We start from the raw sequence: 19,079 nt of genomic DNA, 5'->3' as shown, positions 1-19,079 counted from the left end.
CATTGTTCTGGTCTCACAATACCTGAGGTGAGACCGCAGTGCTGTTTTCTTTCCTTTTTTCTTTCCCTTTCTTCTATCTTTATGTGGCTATTTTTTATTCTGCTTTGGTTTGCGTGTTCAGTTTTGTGCGTGTGTTTGAGCCCATCCCACAGTTTTCCTTAACTGCTTTTTGCTCTGGCTGAGCCAGATCCTGGCTTGTGTGTGTGACGTTTGTGCAACCATTTTTATCTAGTTTCTGCCTTTTTCCATGGCTTCTGAATCAACTTCCCTCCCTTGAATCAATTTGAGGTAATGTGGCGTGGTGTTGCTTAGCAATGCCGGGAAGCTGATACTGCCTGGGTGTGAGCTGTAACTGTGCTGAGCAAAAGAGACTACCTGTCTTCTGTGGTCCATGCAGAGAAGAAAACATGCCTTTTTCTAATGTTTTCAGCATTCTCACCTTCGCATTTGGTGTTTTTTTTCTTTTGATGTTGCTGAGTAACGGTTTTACAGACTTACAGATGTTCCTCCCTCCCCTTCTTCCAGATACATGCAAGTGTAAAAAACTTTATAGCCTGTAGAATCAAAATATAATTGGGATGTCAATCTCTAAAGAGCTGGGAATCTAATTAACTGTCTTGAGATAGGTATGTTTTCTGTCTTCCTCCCCCACATACCAAGCAAAGCTGTTGTGAAGGCAAAGCTGAGCTTTGTAGGAGGTTCCAGCCTTCCAAAGCAGCATATACTTGCAGCCAATCTACTGTGCATGGCAGAGGATTAAAAACCAGAATGAATTTGATGCCTCCAAGCATATAAGGATATAGAATGAGTTATTTCAGCAGTTGATGTAGAGGTGTTAATGTAAGTTACTAGCTCTGAAATATTTCTTTAAAATTGTTGGTGCTTACATTGAAACCTCTAAATTTTTAGCTGTGAATAGATTTTAGTCTTACTTAAATGCAAAAGAGCTAAAGTATTTTTTCCCCTCAGTTTCTTTTGTTGTTCCTCCCCAAGTCAAGGGATTATACATAAAAATAAATAATAAAAAAAAAATATCTGGTTTTCTTCTCTCCCTTACCTTCTTTTTAATAAGAAGTATTAGAAAAAATTAGGTGAATCAAATATCTTTGAGCCACAGTTGTACCAGGTGGTTGCTGTCATTCTTCATGCACTATCAAATAGCATGGGATAACCCCATATTTAAGCCATAGGGTAGGATAAATGTGAAGGAGGTATTTTCCCCTTGTAAAGCAATTTAAATACAAACCCAGATTTTTACCTACAGTATTGGGAAGGAGTTGTGGACCCTGACATATTTTCTTTCTTTGATAGTAATTATATGAGTGTAGGTGTATAGCATGTATAAAAACTTAATCAGACATTTATGGTTTTGTTTCTTTCATGCAATAATGTTTGTGCTTCAGTAAGCGCAAGCCCACTATTCTTTTTCAGAAACTCTCCCTCAGTGTGGGAAGGCTCTCAGATTCCTTGCAAACTTTGTGTGCACTTAGCCAAAGCAATTGGGTAAGTGATCATGGCTTTTAGGTGCCTGGTACCTGTTCCTTTGAGCCTGGATCCCAGCATCAGCCTGCTTGGAGAGCAACCTAGCAAACAGCTCTGCTGATGAGGAGGAAAGGAGGCCCAGACCGAACAGTGGATCTGGGCACTGAGAGTGCAACTGCTGATGTCAAAATACACCCTGAGCTGATGGTGGTTGGGGGAAAGATGCAGTCTGGAGGCTGATCCCACTTCCATGCTGTTTATTATCAGGGGCTAATAATTCGTTTGTAAGGGTGCCTATAAGAAAGCTGGAGAGGGATTCTTTATACAAGAGCAAGTACTGATTGGACAAGGGGGAATGACTTTAATCTGAAAGGGGGTAAATTTAGAAATTGTTATTAGGAAGAATTTCTTTACTGTGAGGGTGGTGAGGCACTGGCACAGGTTGCCCAGAGAAGTTGTTGCTCACCCATCCCTGGCAGTGTTCAAGGTCAGGTTGGACGGGGCTTTGAGCAACCTGGTCTAGTGGAAGGTGTCCCTGCCCATGGGAGGGAGGTTGGAACTGAATGATCCTTAAGGTCCCTTCCCACCCAAATCATTCCATGATTCTATGATTAGGGCTGTGAATGGTTTCTTCCTAGGTATGAGATTGTTGAATGGTTGATTGGCAAGCAATCAGCTGCTCCTGCCTCTCTCAACCAGTAGTTTTCATAACTGACATGCATTTCCAGTAGCCTGCTAGTTGATTCGTTTCTGGTTTAGACCATTTAATCCACAGTACGCACTCATTTATCCTCTTCTATAAGGAAACAAAACATCGAGCTGGTGAGGGGATTTATAGCAGGTTCATTGCCATGGTTTCAGACAGCCTTACATAGCCTAAAAATAGATACAGGAAAGAATATTCTTTTCCCTTCTCTCCCTCCCCCAGCTCTCTAATTGGTATTTCCTTTTCTGTTTGTATGTTTTTGTTGTTATGGATTTACTGACTGACAGGTCAAGCAAATTTATTTGATGTTTTGTTTGAAAGAGGGAAGTTTATTGTAGTATCTAATACATTGGGGAGTGACTTCCCTGCTTGTGTGTCAATGCTGTTACCTCCTGCTCTCCTGTCTCTTCAACTTGAGTAGTGCTGTTCTGCTACTGTACCTTATTACAAACCGGTGCAATAGTCCAAGCTGGGAACATCCTGGGGATGCCTTGGAAAATAAAAACCTTGACAGTGCCTTGTGCTTGGCAGTGGGAAAGTATAGAGTACGTAATGATGTGCCTTTAGCAGCCTGTGCTGCTGACTGAGCAGGCTTTGTCCTCCTGAGTTAGACTGGCTGCTTTACTGTGTGTCCTGCAACACCACAACTAGGATGTTGCAAGCAGGATAAGGATTGTGGTTGTAACTAGCAGGACAAGTTTTAAACTACTGCTTTGTGTACAACAGCACCTGAGCTGCAGCAGCAAGGAGCTGGTGGAGGCCACGGGTGACCACTACTTCCTCTTCTCAGTATCCTCGCTGAGACAGCATGGCAGCTTACACACAGCCTTGGCTGGCTGGCTTAAAGCTTGCTTGGCCATGGCTTCGCAACCTGCCATTTGCGGTGTTGTTTGTGTATGTCAGAAAAATGGAGGTGGAATGCTGCTTGGCAGTTAATATGGTCTCTTCTGATATGTACCTGCTAAACTATGTTTAGCTTTGGGTTGGGTAGTTGAATTTCCCCCCCTCCTTGCCTTCCACAGAGGTGTTGACTGTTTCTGTTAGCAGGAGTTCCGGATGCTTTTAGATCTCTCTCCCCAGACAGGAAGGGCATGGATTGGAATCACACCAGTGCCTTGGATTTCCTGCATTGCTTCCTGTTGAGTTGATGGGCCAAAAACTAAAAAAAGGGGGAGATACTGTGTTACTGGGCCTGTATTCAGTGTGAAACTCCTGAGGCTCCACCTGTGCGTATGCATGTTGTAAAGCAAGTAAATAGCCTAACAGCTGACTTATCAACAGGCATGTTTTAGTGACAGGTTCTGGAGCAAAGGGAAAGCATTCTGGGTTAAATTGGAAAGGAGGGAAAATCCGTGTGGTCTGCTAGCAGATTGTGTGGCAAACAAGGTCCATTTTTCATGACGAAGGCTCTGAGTGCCCCAGAGAAGCTGCGGTAAGGTTCTTGATTTGTACGTGCTGCTTCTGGGACCCTGTCTTTTCTTTCTTCCTGCTGCTGCTTTTGTGGTCAGGGTGCCCTAATCTTGCTCTGTGGGGAGTAAATGGAGAAGGGCTGATGTGATGTCAGGGTGCAGAGACGTCTGTGAATGGCTGCAGAGTATTGCTATTTCCTTCACTTTTTTTGGCTTGTTTACTGGTTGTAAATACTTTATAATTTTCCCATATTTCTGCACTGATCAGTGTTATGGCTTCTTTTCCCATACACCATGTGGATAAAATTTGTTTATTTAGGAAGAAGGTGGTATAGGAGGGGTAGATAGGACTGTGGGTAGGACAACTTAAGGGAGGACTGCTATTCAGGAGAGATTACACCTTATCTAGGAGTGTGTGTATATGTAGGGGTAGAAGGGTCAGATAAAGCTTAGCAGTTGAATTTTTGGTGTTTTGCTATGAAGTCTTTTCTGTTGCTTGCGTGCTGCATTGCATTCAGTTGCTGCAACATGTGCCTATGCTTTCTTCTGTGTGTGTGATACTCTGCAGTATTTATATCCAAATGGAAGCTGAAGGAGTTCCTAGGGGCCCCCAGGAACGAGAGGATGACTACCATCTGCATTCAGTCGTGTGCTCCCTCAGGAGAAGCACAGTCTGCTTCATGCAGGCCAGCCCAGGCTGCAGAGCCTGGCCATGGTAGTGACCCTATGATGATATAATCCTGTCTGATGCTAGAGGGGATCAGCATTTTTCTTTTCATTTATTTCTTTCCATACCTGGCAAATGTTTCTTGAAGTGGACTTTCCTTCTGAGGTAATGATTTAAACCCCTGGAAATATTCTATGCACAAATTTACATAATATTATGCAGGTCGATTTTTACATCAGTGCACAGTAGTTGACCATCTCTTTCCCCTCTCATCTATTCAATGCTTGTCTTTCAAAATGCTGTCATTTTGCATCCATTTTTATTCTCTCCAACCCTTCCAGCCACTTCCTTCCTCTGCGCACCAGTGTGCTCCACATGGGAATGCTCTTGAAATATACCCAGAACTTTGAATGAGTGCTCACCTCCTCCATAAGAAGATGCAGAGATGGGTGTATGCGTATCTGGGGGTGGTGGATGGGTAGAAGCAAAGATAGGGGGTTGCGTATATGGAAGAGCTCTTGGGTTCCTCTGTGCATCTGGAGGAGCAGAGAAATTGGGGGCGAGGTGAAAGCAATGCCAAAAGCATCAAATGATATGCCATTTGTTTTGTCTGGATAATGAGGTGTTATTTGAAGACAGATGCTTCACTTGCAGACCTTGTAGGAATTGAAGTATTCATATTCAGGAGTTATAAAAATTAAGGATACTCTTTTCTGGACTCTTGAGGTAGTGCCAGTCATGTTATTTGCTTTCTTTAAAGTTCACTGAAGAAGTCAATGCATCTTAATTCTTCAAGTATCATTATAGATTAGGTGCTATTTAAAGAACATGATCAATGTCACAAAGCAGACAGTCCATAGTGAAAAGGTGTAATTCTTCCTCTTTGTGACTTATGACACAGTCTTTAATTAGTTGCATTTTTTCTGTCTCCCTATCTTGTTTGGTGTAATAACTCTTCTACAGCTACACACTGTTGTGTATTATCCTGACTGTGAGAAAGGTGTTATTCCTTGCCCTTTGCAGATACTGAAAGGGGAGTGTGGCTGAAGAGAGCTGATGGTCTCCTGCTTCTAAGGAACTGCATTCAATTTTTGATGGCGTTCCCTTCGTTGTTAGGAAACGACTTAAACACCCAGAAAATAGTTAAACTCTTGATAATCTTGAGATCCATGAGCTAATGTTCAGAAAGCCTCATGCTCCTGGATGCAGCCTGTAGTAAAAGGATCTGTAATCACGTGTAAGGAAAGCTGCGGGATGTGAAATACTCAAAGAACAATTTAGCCCTAGGAGTCTCATTCTGGGAATACGGAATCAGTGGGTTTGCTTTGGAGTTCAGTCTGTATGGCCTAGATCAATAAAGGTATTTAGACTCCAAATTCCCAGTGGAGTCAGTATCTGTGTGTCTTGAAGACCCAGGTTTTCTGTCTGTAATTCCCCATATAGGAAGTCAGGGTAATGTGATGCCTCCTCCTCTCATAAGAGTATCATGAAGTTGGAGTAAGTACTTTTTAAGAGACTATCAACCTGCTATACAGAAAGATGGTTGTTAATTCTGTCTTAACAACAGAGCACAAGTAGTTAATAAGTCTTAAGGATAGAACAGGGTGGGAAAAATAAATCCTGAGTGCCTTCCCAGTAACTGGCTGTGCTCCCCTGTGCGGTGAGAGACAAGAGTGGTCTTTGGTGGGGCCAAGGAGGTAAGTCAGTGAAGGTTATGATATCCAAGAATAGGAAAGGGTAATTTGTGGTTTGATGGCATGCTTAAACAGAAACTATTTCTGATTCTTATCTCTTCCTATAAGGTGTGCAATTTTTCTTTTTATTTAGAGAAAAAATGAGAATCCATTCTCTTTGACAATGAAAGCTACCAGAGCCATTGTGAAGTTTACATCCTTTGCTGGAGAGTTCTGTTACTGGGGTGAGATGTGAATGGTAGCAAACCATTGTGCTCCGTGTGGTTGTCCATGGTGAGAGAGGGGGAAGCCCCTGAGTTGGTGCATAAACGTGGGACACGACTGTTGTCTTCAGGTCCTACCACTGGAAAAAAGCAGACTTAGTCCTCTGTGAGAAGCAGTTTTTTTCTTCTGTCTCATTTGTCTTGCCCTTCCTGACAATCCTTCTGCACTTTTTGGGGCCTGTCTCCAGTTCTTGGCTTCGTATTCCCTTATGTTTCACTTGCAATTTCTTCTCCCTTCCAGACTCCTTGTCAGAGACTGGATCCCTTGTCTGGCCCAGCCCCCCATTATCATCCTTGTCCAGTTTCTCTCTTGCATGCAATTGTCTTTTGCCTTTTCCTGCCTTGTTTTCTGTACTGTCTCAGAATCTTTGGCTTGCTTCCCTGCCCATTTCACTCTCTTCCTCTCCTGTTTCGGGCCCTTGTTCCAGTCTGCTCCTTTGCCTCCCTTGGGTCTGGCGCTCATCCCTGCTGTGCTCCAGATGCACGCCTTCCGCTTCCTTGCTGCCCTGACATGCCAGCGCAGGAAAGATAGGCTCCCTCCTCTCCAGGGCCTGGAACCGCTCCAGTTTGGGCAACCATGGAAATGAAAGGCATCTTGGGCTCCTCTGTTCCCAGGCTGGCCTGTGTTTGCTCGCTTTGTGGGGAGATGCTGGGTTGCCATCGGTAAAGTGTGCAGCGTTTGAGCATGCCCATCAAGGAAAAACTCCAGGGTAGTACTAGTTATTTACCCTTCAGAGGTCATTGCCTGCCATGAGTATGCTGTGTACTACTACTGCATGTCGGTACATAAGCTGCTTTCCGATTCAGCATGTTCTAAAGATACTTGAGACTCTGGAGCCAAGAAAGGAATATGAGGAGTCTAGGATGTTCTCCAAGGGAAGGAAGAGCAATCCAATACCCAGTCTCCCTTTTTGCCTGGTACAGCAGTGCACCATGCGTACTGCTTTACTGTGAGACTTGTATTTAGTGAAAGGACTCTTGAAAACCTTTCAGTGATCACTTTGAATGATTTGAAATGTATTATTTACTGTTTCCCTCTTTCTGCTTGATTTTCTCTGACAACTTCTATGTCTTGATATCTTAATTTTGCAAAAAGAACTGAGTCTTGAGCCTCTCCATCTGCTCGGATTGTAAAGGCTGTTTTGAGTGTTACTTCCGATGATATTTTGAGGAGGTCAGTGCAGACCAGTTAGCCAGTCTGGCAGTATTTCTGCTTTCACTCCTTGCAGCACTGCAAGAAAGAGAACAGAACAAGAGAACTGATGTTTTCCACCGTCCCCTTTAGTAATAAAAAGTACAGATTCCACAGATAATGCTTTTTCACATTTCTAAGCAGGTGAGTAATTAGTTTTGAAATGCAACAGAAGCTGCAGGGATCTAATCTGCACTGAAACAGGTTTGTTGATAAAGGGACAATGGGGTGTTTAAGCAGGCAAGCCCTTCTCTAGGTTCAGCTTCTAAAGCTTGCACTAATACTGTTGTGCTTTAGAGTAACTTTATGCCAGTTTTCACTGTGAAGTAAGTTACAGTGTGGAAAGCAGCTTATTTTGCAGGTACAACAGTAGCTAGTAGAGCTTTTTGGTCTAACTCTTATATGAAAACTGAGCCCAGTCTGTCTTTATGCAGCATACATAATACTTCTAGTTAGCCAGAAATAAAATGAGGACTTACCTGTGGCAGCAGTATATTTGTATCTCTGCCTCACAGTATCTCTGATGGCTGTTCACAGAATAAAGGCAGTGTTATCAATTATCTAAAGACAGAAAAGTACTGTATCTTGGAAAATCAGGAGAGCTGATGTCAGACAAACAGGGGCAGACAGTATTTAGGCCATGCTATTCAGCACAGGTAGACTTTCTCCATGGATCTTTTATAGGTTCAAGTATTCGCACCAAGCGAAATGGGTAGAAACCTGAGCAAATTTGGAAATTTTGCTATAATTTTTAAAATTTTTTTTTTAAGGAAGAGTAAATACATTATTTTAAAATACTATAAAGACATTATTTTAAAACACTATAGGGTACTAGAATCTGGGTACTACACAATCACGCCTCATGACCTATTGTAATAGTCCACCAGGATGCAAATTATAAAATGGTTTGGGTTGGAAGGGACCTTCAAGATCATCCAGTTCCAACCCCCCTGACACAGGCAGGGACACCTTCCTCTAGACCAGGTTGCTCAAAGTCCTGTCCAACCTGGCCTTGAACACTGCCAGGGATGGGGCAGCCACAGCTTCTTTGGGCAACCTGGTCCAGTGTCTCACCACCCTCACAGTAAAGAATCTCTTCCTACCATCTAATCTAAATCTACCCTCTCAGTTTAAAGCCATTACCCTTGTCCTATCCGTGTTGCCCCTGTAGGGCTGCAAGTACACATTGCTAGGTCACGTTGAGCTTCTCAGCAACCAGCACCCCCAAGTCCTTCTCTGCAGGGCTGCTCTAAATCTCTTCTCCACCCAGCCTGTAGCTGTGCCTGGGATTGCCCCGACCCAGGACCTTGCACTTGGCCTTGTTGACCTTCATGAGGCTGGCATTGGCCCATGTCTCCTAAACGTATCAAGGTCCCTCTGGATAGCATCCCTTCTCTCCAGCCCGTCAAGTGCGTCACAGCTTGGTGTTGTTGGCAAACTTGCTGAGGGTGCATCCAATCCCACAGTCCATGTCACCAACAAAGGTGTTGAACAGTGAATCTATTAAATCATTTGCTCAACAGCAGTACATGAAGTATTTTTATGTTTTTCTTGATGGTATGAGCATTTTTGACAGGGAGCTGTGTCATTGCCTACTGTGGTATGTCCTTGGTCAAGTGTAATAAAGGCTTCTGTTGAAACACTGAATAAATAAAAATAATAATATTGTACATTCAGTTATACCAAGCAGTTTTACAAACTTAGAAAGAAATTGTGGTTTTGGGGGGGAACAGATGCTTAAATATTTAAAGCCTGCAGGATGTTTTTCTGGCTTTATAGTAGATTGTATATTGAGCATACAACTGTGACCATAAGTACGTTTTTCCTGGTGGAAGACCTATGTAATAATTTTGTGGCGGTCTGATCACAAGCTTTGGCCAAAAGGAAACTAGTCAAGGCCATTCTGGCTTCACTTTAACATGTTTGGGTAGGCATCTTTCCCGGCTGCATAATGCTGAACACCGTTGTCATTGTCCTCTGCGGTTTAAAGCCACTGGCCACCCCTTCCATGCAGCGCAGTGTGGGTGGTGGCAACCTCACCAGCGTCTGTTCCGTACTTGTGCAACATACCATAATGCAGGAATCATAACTGATCTCTCTCAAAAGAAAGAATGTGGTCTTTGCATGCTGACTGCCGCATTTTGGCCTTCTGCTAGGGGTCTGCATGCTCAAGGAGAGGAGAAGGCCTCTCCTCCAAAAGGCCACTGAGCACCTTAATTAGGCTCTGATGCTTGAGAGCTCTCATGAGGAGCCAGCTTGCATTTAGTCAGCATGAATACCTCTCCTATATACTCATACTTGGTTCAGAGAAATAGTGTTTCCCCTGAGCTGTTTTATTTTCCAAAAGCAGGACTGTATCAGATTTTCCCCCAACTGCTGAACAGTAGTATTAATGTAATGTGTTATTTATTCTTTTGACATGTTTTTATTTCATGGAAAATGTCTGTGCTATGCTTGAGGCTTGGGTATGAGTTGCTGGATCCCATTCAGAATTCTGTTAAATCTGGAAGTAAATCAGATTACTTTCTTCTACTATAAGCACATTCCGCTTGGCTTTCACATGAGGTGTTGTATGGGTGAATGAGCCCAGAGCACTCCAGCTGGTGCAACAGCTTTATTTATGCAGAGGGATGGCATGAAAGGGTTTTGGAAAGTGCTTTTAATGGCTTCAGAATTGTACTTCAGTGATTTGTACTGCTATTGAACCACTAAACCGCTTTAAGTTCTTACCCACTTGCTTGTGTTTTCCAATGACAAACTGTGGGCTCAGGTGATGACCGTTTTGATCAAGAAACCCTGTGTTGGCTAGAAACGCAAGAGAGAGGTTTTTCTAAACTCTCCTTATATGTTCCTAGCATTTGCCATGTGGCAGTAAAGCTTCCACAGTCTTGCTGTCCATAATGTGAAATAGCTTTTTGCCTCATTGGGCTATGCTTTTATATCTCAAGTTCAAAATGCTTCAGGTCTTTGTAAAATTATAACATGTACTTTGTCACTTCTACAACACATTATATCATCAGTAAAGGACTGGTGACTCAGTAGAGGAAGCTGGGTGGCTTTGTGTATTTTGTGCACTCACTACTGATTTATTTTTTCCTGTGGCTTATTTTCTTTTAAATGCACTTTTTTTTCATTTGTGCAACCATGTTGAGTTTTACTTTTTCAAAGGTCACAGTGACAGAATTGGCAAAAACAGGTTATGCAAAATGGAAGGGGTAGCAATGAAATCGAATATAAGAATATGATACTAGTAGCTTACAACTTCTTAAGCATCACTTCTTATGCAGGCAGTTTGACAACAGGTTGAGAAACATCTCAGCAGGTTGTGAGTTTCACAGAAAAGAAGAAATATCCATCTTCTGCCCCAAGGTAAAGCAGAAATTTTGTAGAAAAGATGTGGTCTGTTCAATTGTGAAAGCAGCAGGAAAGTATTTTCAAATTAAAACACTGTGTTAAACTTCATGTGCAAGTGAGTTATAAACAAATACCCAGTAGTTAAATGGTGATACAATAGATGCTAATCAGCTGGGCAATATTTAATTCAACTTTTAAGTGTCTAATAGCAAAGTGCTTGTGTAGAAATATCTCCCTCTGGACTATTAAGGGATTCATGGCTCCAGGAGCTCCCTATTTTGCTCAGACTGCAAGGGAGTCTGAAGGGAAAACACAATTCTTAGGGGGGAGTCACTAATAGAGTATTTGGAACTAATCATCCCTTTGGCTTAGCAGATGAGACACTAATTTTCCTTCCAGGAATAGCCAGAATTACCTGTTTGTACAGTACCTTCAAGCTGGCTGACTTAAACTTGAAGAAGAAACTTTAATATTGGCTGTGTTGGTTTGAAGAGGGTATTAGTATTCCTGATTTGTGTAAGTAGCCTTAATCGTGGTACAAAGCTACAAGTGAAGACAAGTCCCTAGAGACTGGGAAATGGTCACAACCAGTGCCAAGAGTAACTAGTATGAAGAGGTTTCTGAGGGGTTCCTTTGAGAGGGTGAGCACATGAAGGCTTCATTTAATTGCTCACTTACATGTATGTGATGGCTTGGCTTGCTTGTGTAAGATGCAGGGAAGAAAAAGAAATGTTCCTTACCTGCAGTAAGTTTCTAATGCAAGGTTGTCCAGAAAACATAGCACACAGTGAATGAGTAAGTGTACTGTCTTGTTTAATACCACTGACAGTCATCAAAAATAAGTTTAATTTTGTGGGTTAAAAAGAAATATTTTTAGACTGGTTTGATTCACAGAACAATTTGTACTTATGCTTAAAGGATGAGGATTTTCACAGAGGCAATTGCAAAAGCATACAAAAATCCATTACTGCTCTTGCTGATAGATCTACTGACAGGTATGTGTTTGAGGAAGAAAGATAGCATACATCAGATTTGTGCGGGATGGGACTGCTCTTTGCTGACATCTGGCAGAGGACTTGGAATCTGGGACAGCTGCTAGTGCCACAGAATTGCAGACAGCTTGAGGACCTGAATGCAATGAAGATAAATGAGCTCCAGTTGGTAGTGAATGGCCCTAAAGGTAGAAGCAGTAATGAATGCAGGCCCTCTGAATGCTGTACTGATAGGCTTGCAAGAGGTTTTTTTGGTCTGCACACACATAAATGTTCATTATCCTAGATTTCAGGCTATATTATCAGCATACTGAATAGTTTGAGTTCCTAAAGCTTTGTGTTACTTATTGCTTAGGTCCCTAAATTTTACATTGGTTTCATGTTCTAGCTGTTTTGGTGTTAACAGCTCTGAGTACCTAGTCTGTCCATCTGTATGACCATAGCAGGTTAAGGGGTAAGACTGTGTGATTTAGGTATTTTCAGAGTCTGAATAAGATGGGCAACTTCATGGGCTATCTTTATTTTCATGAGAGAATGATGAGTTGTCCACATCCATGTATGGATGCCTTCATTGAGGGCAAATTCCTGCAGAATTCTAAGGTATCCAGTTCTGAGACTTGCAACAGGTAGTCAGCCATGGTGGTTTTTTGGGAAGGCAGGTTTGAAGAGGTTAATTTTTGTGTCTTTAGGGACAGGGAAAATAAGTGTGTGTTTAGAAATGAAGCCCAGTTAAGGAGCTCCCCCTTCATCCTGTTCTCCACTGACTGTAGAGGGGACCAGACATGAACCGCTAATGCTGATCTTCTTGACCATACCTCACCTAGACCCTCCCTGATTTTGACTTCATGAAGCAGCCATAATTTATAATGGTAATTTTTTTTTTTCTAATTCCAGAAGAGAGCCCAATGGTACAGAAGAATTGGCTTTTTATAATGCTTCCTTCTCTATGTGAATATTGCATTTGTGAGCAGAAAGGGCAGACAGGAGTCTGAACACAAATCCATTAACCACCTTCAGCTGCAACATGTTCATTAGAGGCTGAGCAGCCAAGTTTAGTCTGCTGGGTGCGGGCAGAGAAGCAGACACTCAGCACCTGTGTCTGTACTACTGGCCTCCAAACTTGAGCTATTTTTCTGTTAAGAGCTTTTGGTGTCAGATTTCTTTGCTTCACAAAAACGCTGGTCCATTAGCCTAATGAAAAACTTCTGGGTTTATGTCAGATTTCTAATGTGTTACTTTCTTTGTGAGGACCTTTGGGTAATGTCAAGGGTGTATGAGGTTCTGTGAGGAGTAACATGAAGCACAGAATCACGGAATGGTTTGGGTAGAAAGGGACCTTAAAGATCATCTAGTTCCAAACTCCCTGAAAACTTTGTGTTAGTGAGGCAGCTGTTCGTGGGTTTTGGTAGTTCCTTAAGAAAATGAGACTTCTAAAAGATTTTCTGAGAAATCTTTAATATTCTCCCATGAGAAACTGCCAAAGACTCACCAGATTGTAGTTGACTTGAAAGTTTTCACTGCACTTGCTTTGTACACCCTCTGCCATGGACTTGTGAAAATTAACTGGGATAACTCTTCACAAAGTACAAAAGCCTGAACTGCATTGGTGCTTGGTCTGTTCCCCATCATTCCAGGCTGAATTTAGTTTCAGTCTGAAATTCATGTTCCTCTTGCCCTCCTCATGTGACCTGTGCATATTACCCTGTCTTCCTTATAACTTAATTACTGTGATTTCTAAAGCTAACTCTAGTTTGTCAAGTAGTATGTTTTCCTGCAAAACTGAAAGTGCTTGGAATTGAAGATGAGTACTTGACAGCAGTGTTAGCTACAGTATTCACTGCAGTCCTCTCTACAGCTGAGGCTCTCCAAAAGTTTTACAAGAAGCTGAGAGTTAAAAGCATGTGCAAAAAGTTTGTCTGCATTGCCCTTCTTTCTCCTTGCTGCTTCATGTTCATTATCCTTCGGAATATCTGGACTGAATTTGTTACTTTGTAGTCCTCTGGTGCCTTCCTAGACCTTAACGATCATTTGTAAGCCATTGGGTCAGTTTGAGGCATCTCAGCTGGTGTTATATTAGTTACTTTGTAATCTCTTTCAAATGTTTCATTCCATATGATCTGGGACACCATGGGCCAGCAACTGAGAGGCCCTGAATGCAGCTTTAGCTCTGTAGCTGGTTCTCTCAGTGACGTTACAGGCCAGTCACATCACCCCACTGTGCCTGAGGCTTCCCCACCTTTGAAAGGCATACAGTGAACAGTGTGATGCCTTCTGTTTCATGCTGTGAAAATGTGTTTAAGCAAAGCAAAAGAAGTGGGGAAAAAGCCTAAATACCTGGAACTGTTCTTCCCTTATAACAGGAGTCTCTAGGAACCTCTTGCAGCAAATGTCCAGACCTCATGGCCTGATTCAGAGGAGCAGAGCAGTTAACGAATAGGATTAGTATCTATTCCAACATGAGCTCTGCTCACATTTCTAACAGTGTATTATTGCTTCTCTTTTCCTCAGTACTTTGCAATTTTTGTAACCCCTTTTTCACATTCCTCACTTCCCTCCCAAAGTGCTGTTCATACTCCTAGTTCACTTTACACTAAGTCAGTTTGTTTTCTTCATCCTACCAGAGAAAAATATGTGGAAATTCTAATTGGCTTGAACCTTTCCAATGCTATAAAATCTGCCTGTTTTGAACATGGAAGGCTAAAACAGCTCTATGCTGAACTACATCATGCCCTTTATCCAGCTACTGCATAAGTATCTATGAAACTTAAAATTTTCATCTAAGCATTTAGTATCTCTGTAAAAGGATTATTAACATGTGATTAGGACAAGAACAGGTTTACTAATCTAACTAATAGCAGTTGTAGATTTGTGTGCCAGTTAGGTGAGATGGCTTGAGCCAGTCTAGTGGCCTGCCAGCAGCTAGCTGGGCTGAGCTCACCCTGGCCTTGGGTTTGCCAGGCTGCTGAGGCCAATCTAATTTGCTTATCCAGCAGAGAACAAAACAGTGAACCATTTTCTTTTGGGTTAGAGCAGTGCATTGAAGGAGGCAGAGTGTCAATGCACAGTGTCAATGCACAGCATCAGGCAGGACTGGATGGGTGGGAGCTGGGAAGGAGCAGAAAGTGCCAAGGCTCTTCCACTGGCAGCTCTGCTGTCTCAGGTAACTTCTGTTCTCACACAGGTCAGAATGCAGGTAAGCTCTCTGCAGATGGTGTCTCTGCATCTTTGCAGATGCTACAGCACTGCTGAGAAGGGCATTGCCACCCCACAGATCTGCAGCAGAAATGATAGATGTGATCTTGGCCTGCATTTTACCAGCTGTCAAAAAGAACAAGCAGAAACTCATAATTTTCAGTGTTCAGATGAGTCCTTTGTATTTGCTGCTCCCATTGCTCCTGTACGGGTTGTCTACTTTCATTTATGTTTTGCTTAGGGCTGCATGCGTTGGAATCTGGTGGCCACTGCTGTTTCTTCTCTGTTAATAAGAGAGTAGATTTAAATTAGATATTATGAAGAAGCTCTTTATTATGAGGGTGGTGAGACACTGGCATAGGTTGCCCAGAGAAGCTGTGGCTGCCCCATCCCTGTCAGCGTTCAAGGCCAGGATGGATGGGGCTTTGAGCAACCTGGTCTAGTGGAAGGTGTCCCTGGCCGTGGCAGGGGGGTTGGAGCCAGATGGCTTTAAGGTACTTTACAACCCAAACCATTCTGTGATTCTATGATAATACCCTCCCCAATTAATCAACTTTGTTTCTACTAGAGGCTCTTTAAAATTCTCCATCCTCTTCCAAACTTGATCCTTCTCCTCATGTGACAGATGTTAGGTATCCTCATCCCCCCAGGTTTGCCCAGTATTTGCTTAATACTCTTCTGTTGCATTCTGTGACCTTAGTTCACTGTCTTCTAGATTCAAAGTGATTTGGAGAAAGGTATGCAGCTTGACTGATGCCCTGCATTATTTTAGATGGGGCAATTGTAATAATTTTTAAGGCCTCTTATACAAAGGCATAATAAAGCTTTTGTGCTGTTATGACAGCACCACAGTGAGACTAGCGTCATACAGAAAAAAACCCAACTTAAATAATGTCCAGTGCAGCATGCTGATGTTTATACATACAGATTAAAAAAGGAAAGGTCTGTTTTTAATTTTCTAAGTAGCAGATGCATGTGATGAGGGAGTCCAGTACTTCTCAGATCTTTGCTTCCAAATGGAAGCATGTGTGTGTTAAATATATATAATTACAAGATTTTCAATGTTACTAACTGTTAATAAAAAAACTCTCAGCTGTATATATGGAGTGATTTGGCTTGTACCTTTCCTCCATGATGTTTTTTGCTCCTAAATTTGTGTCTTTTTGCCTTGTTTCACTAAGTTTATAGGCCTGTCCAAATGTGTGTGTGGGCCACTACATCATCCAGTAAGAAGAACATTTATAGAAAGGTTCAAGCTCTGTAATATTTCCTTGTGTTATTATTTAATGGTATCCTTGAACTGATTGGATTGATTCCTATGTTTAGGATTTAATGGAAAGAACAGATTTCCTCTTCATTTGCTTTAAATGTCAGTACCTAGCCAAAATCTGCTGTAGTAATGTAGGAATTGTACGGGTCCTTTCTGCTGTGCTGATGCTGTCTGTGGGATGTGGTGACTTCAGAAGAGCTCTTAAAACAGCTTTGGAGTTAACAAGAAGATTGCTCAGTATCTTTGTGTGTAATGGCACTTCCAGACTGGGTGCATGTGTTACCTTTTTAAATGTTCCTGTGTACTTCACATGCAGGAAAATCAGATTTATTTGTAAATATGCCTGGAGCCTTGTTATATAGAGCTTGGTGTCTTCTGGAGTTCCTAGCTCCAACTGTAGCTTTCTTGTTGGCACTTACTGTGCCTGTTGAGCTGACATGTAGAAGTGTGTGATCCCTAATTTTTCATTCCCTTCCTTCTCAACTAGCGCTTCTTTTAGTCAAAGTGGTGGTGTAAATTTTTTTACTCCAAGCTTCTTGATGTGTAAAAAAAACTGTGGGAACAAATTAGTCAGGACATGGAAGAATGATGCCTACTAAGCAGTATATCCTGCTGAAGACAGGACTGTTTTTATTCTGTCTTTGAGGAGGGGACTGGTGTCTTATCACCTGGCACTGTTCTTTACAGTATACTGTAGAACTGGTGATGGATTCACTAATACATAGGCTACCTTGTGCTTCCTTCTTTTCCCATAGGCTTCTCAATAGTTGTAACCTCAGAGTTAAGGCCAGTCAGTGATTGGCAGTACTCCTTCTTGTGCCTCTGTTCACCTGGAAGTTTAAATTTCCATTCTTTCTGTATGCTACATGTTTGTTTTCATTTTTTTTATGGTCATTGATCAGCATATCGAAGTCATGCAGGATGAAAATGCGATTACCAAGAAAGATAAATAGGCAGTAGCAGTGGGTTTCATCAGAAACCCAGCCAGAGTGTCAAAAGGCAGGGGGATGAAGTGAAATAAAATTCTGGTATGATGTATAATGTTTGACAAGTAAAACTAATAGTCCTTGAATTAAAAAAGAAGATTCAAACTTGTGCCAGTTAATGAAAAATCACACTGGACCACCATTGTAGCTCTGCTCCTGTTTTAGGATAGAATTTAGTAGAAATGTCCTGTATAATGTGGTCCAGAAGTTGCATGGGAGCAAAATTAGCGTCCTGGTTTCTGAGGTTGCTTTCCATGGGTATGAAGCAGATACCCACATTCAGAGAGCTGGTGCAGGTGTAGCCTTCCCCTAGCACAGTGAGGAAGGTGTGTTCCTTGGTGTTACCCTCCCACTTACAGGGCTCTGTGGGAAATAGGATTTCCCGTGCCTTTCCCAGTCTGTTTTTTTGCTCTGGCCAGTTTTTGGCCTTCCCAGTAGCACATCCTCATGGTCCTTGGCCTGTCAGTAGGATCAAGCTGGGCTCTGGGTTCTAGAGTAACGCTGGTCCCCAGAATACACAAAATATTTGGGCCATGTTATTGGGGTCATCTTGTATCCCTTTTGCTTTCATGCATCGCAGACCCTTAGGCAAGGTGGCAGCTGCAAAGGGCCAGAGAAGGCTGGGAAGACTAATGGAAAAAATGCTGATTATAGCCAGGAGGGAATGATGGCCGGCAAGCGATGAGTTGTGCCAACTGCTTTCCTCTCCTTCCTCATTCATAAATACATAACAATTAGCATAATTCATTGAAACCTGGGTTCTGTCATGCTCTGTTTCCAGTGTGGTCTCATTTCCTTTTCCAGGAGAAAAGGAGTATTTTCCCATGGTGCAGTACTATACCCAGTCTGTCAGCCTTACCACCAGCAGGTGATGAGCTTGTGTGTTTTATTTTTTTCTTAAGTACAGAGGGTGCCTGATTTTCTTGCCCTCATATGAGACATTGAAAAGAATAAAATCACAATGGTTATTACTTCATATTAATGATCATATGGTTTATTAGCTGTAAGTATATATACCATAGTGCTTATGTGCAAACCCCCTTATTTATATGGTTTTCTTTGCCCTTATTCTTTTATCAGATATAAGAAACGTGTTTCTCTAAACATGGGTGAAACAGAGCAGAGACCAACAGCAGGATCCCGGTTAGGAGCTCAGGAAAATGCTGGGATCAGTACCTTGGAGCATGGACAGAAACCACCTATGACACCTCCAGGAAAACTCGTCTCCATCAAAATTCAGATGCTGGATGACACACAAGAAACTTTTGACATTCCGGTAAGGACGTGGGGCTTGGGGTGGCCAAAGATTACTCAGGCGTTTCTAAAAGCACGTGTTTCCAAACCAGTTCACATCTTATTTCAACTGCGATCCCTTGGCTGTTGAATTCATGTTGTGGAGAAAATGGCTGTTATATGAGCGTTAAATTGATGATGGTGCAATAGAATAACATTAAACAGTGAACTGCAAATTGCAATTATTTATTCCATTTGTTTGAACAGCTTCAGAAGAGATGTGATTTCTTAGTGTTTTGTTTTTAATTCCAGTATTACATCAGTGGTTTCCTCTACTTTCTGAACAGTTGATGTATTTCTTGGATGCTGTTTGCTCTTGATCCAGTAAACCACAGATTGGTACAGAATTTTTTCTTTTCCTCTGGCAAGTCCTTAGGCCAATAACTTGAAATCAAACTTGAAACTTCTCTAATTTGTGTCACTCTCATAGGTACCAAGTGCTCTCACACACATCGAGTGCAAGCAAAGAATCAAAGCAATCTCATCTAAAGTTTTTTTATACCACTCTGAATTTAATTTAGGTTTGTACTTGCCAAGGAACAGAGTTACTACTGCTTTTGTGTGTGTGATCAGAATCAT

At 42.1% G+C, this 19,079-nt stretch overlaps 1 protein-coding gene across 6 annotated transcripts in view; it reads left to right on the top strand.

The window, feature by feature from the left end:
* FARP1 (FERM, ARH/RhoGEF and pleckstrin domain protein 1) overlaps positions 1–19,079 on the top strand; it is a 220,571-nt gene that overhangs the window by 23,940 nt on the left and 177,552 nt on the right. For 5 of the 6 annotated variants that reach the window (XM_061361089.1, XM_061361088.1, XM_061361087.1 and 2 more), the window contains exon 2: positions 18,288–18,483. In XM_061361089.1, the coding sequence (XP_061217073.1) occupies positions 18,313–18,483 (171 nt within the window). In that variant the 5' untranslated portion in view covers positions 18,288–18,312. Of the gene's footprint in view, positions 1–12,611; positions 12,629–18,287; positions 18,484–19,079 lie in introns of those variants that run through there. The other variant, XM_061361090.1, reaches the window with a different exon arrangement.

The sequence above is a fragment of the Neopsephotus bourkii genome, unplaced genomic scaffold (assembly GCF_033783945.1).
Source record: "Neopsephotus bourkii isolate Nb327-2 ecotype Australia unplaced genomic scaffold, CSIRO-AGI_Nbou_v1 NB_1052, whole genome shotgun sequence".
Lineage (NCBI taxonomy): Eukaryota > Metazoa > Chordata > Aves > Psittaciformes > Psittacidae > Neopsephotus > Neopsephotus bourkii.
The sequence above is the reverse complement of the archived record's forward strand: the minus strand, read 5'-3'. Positions and strand labels throughout refer to the sequence as shown.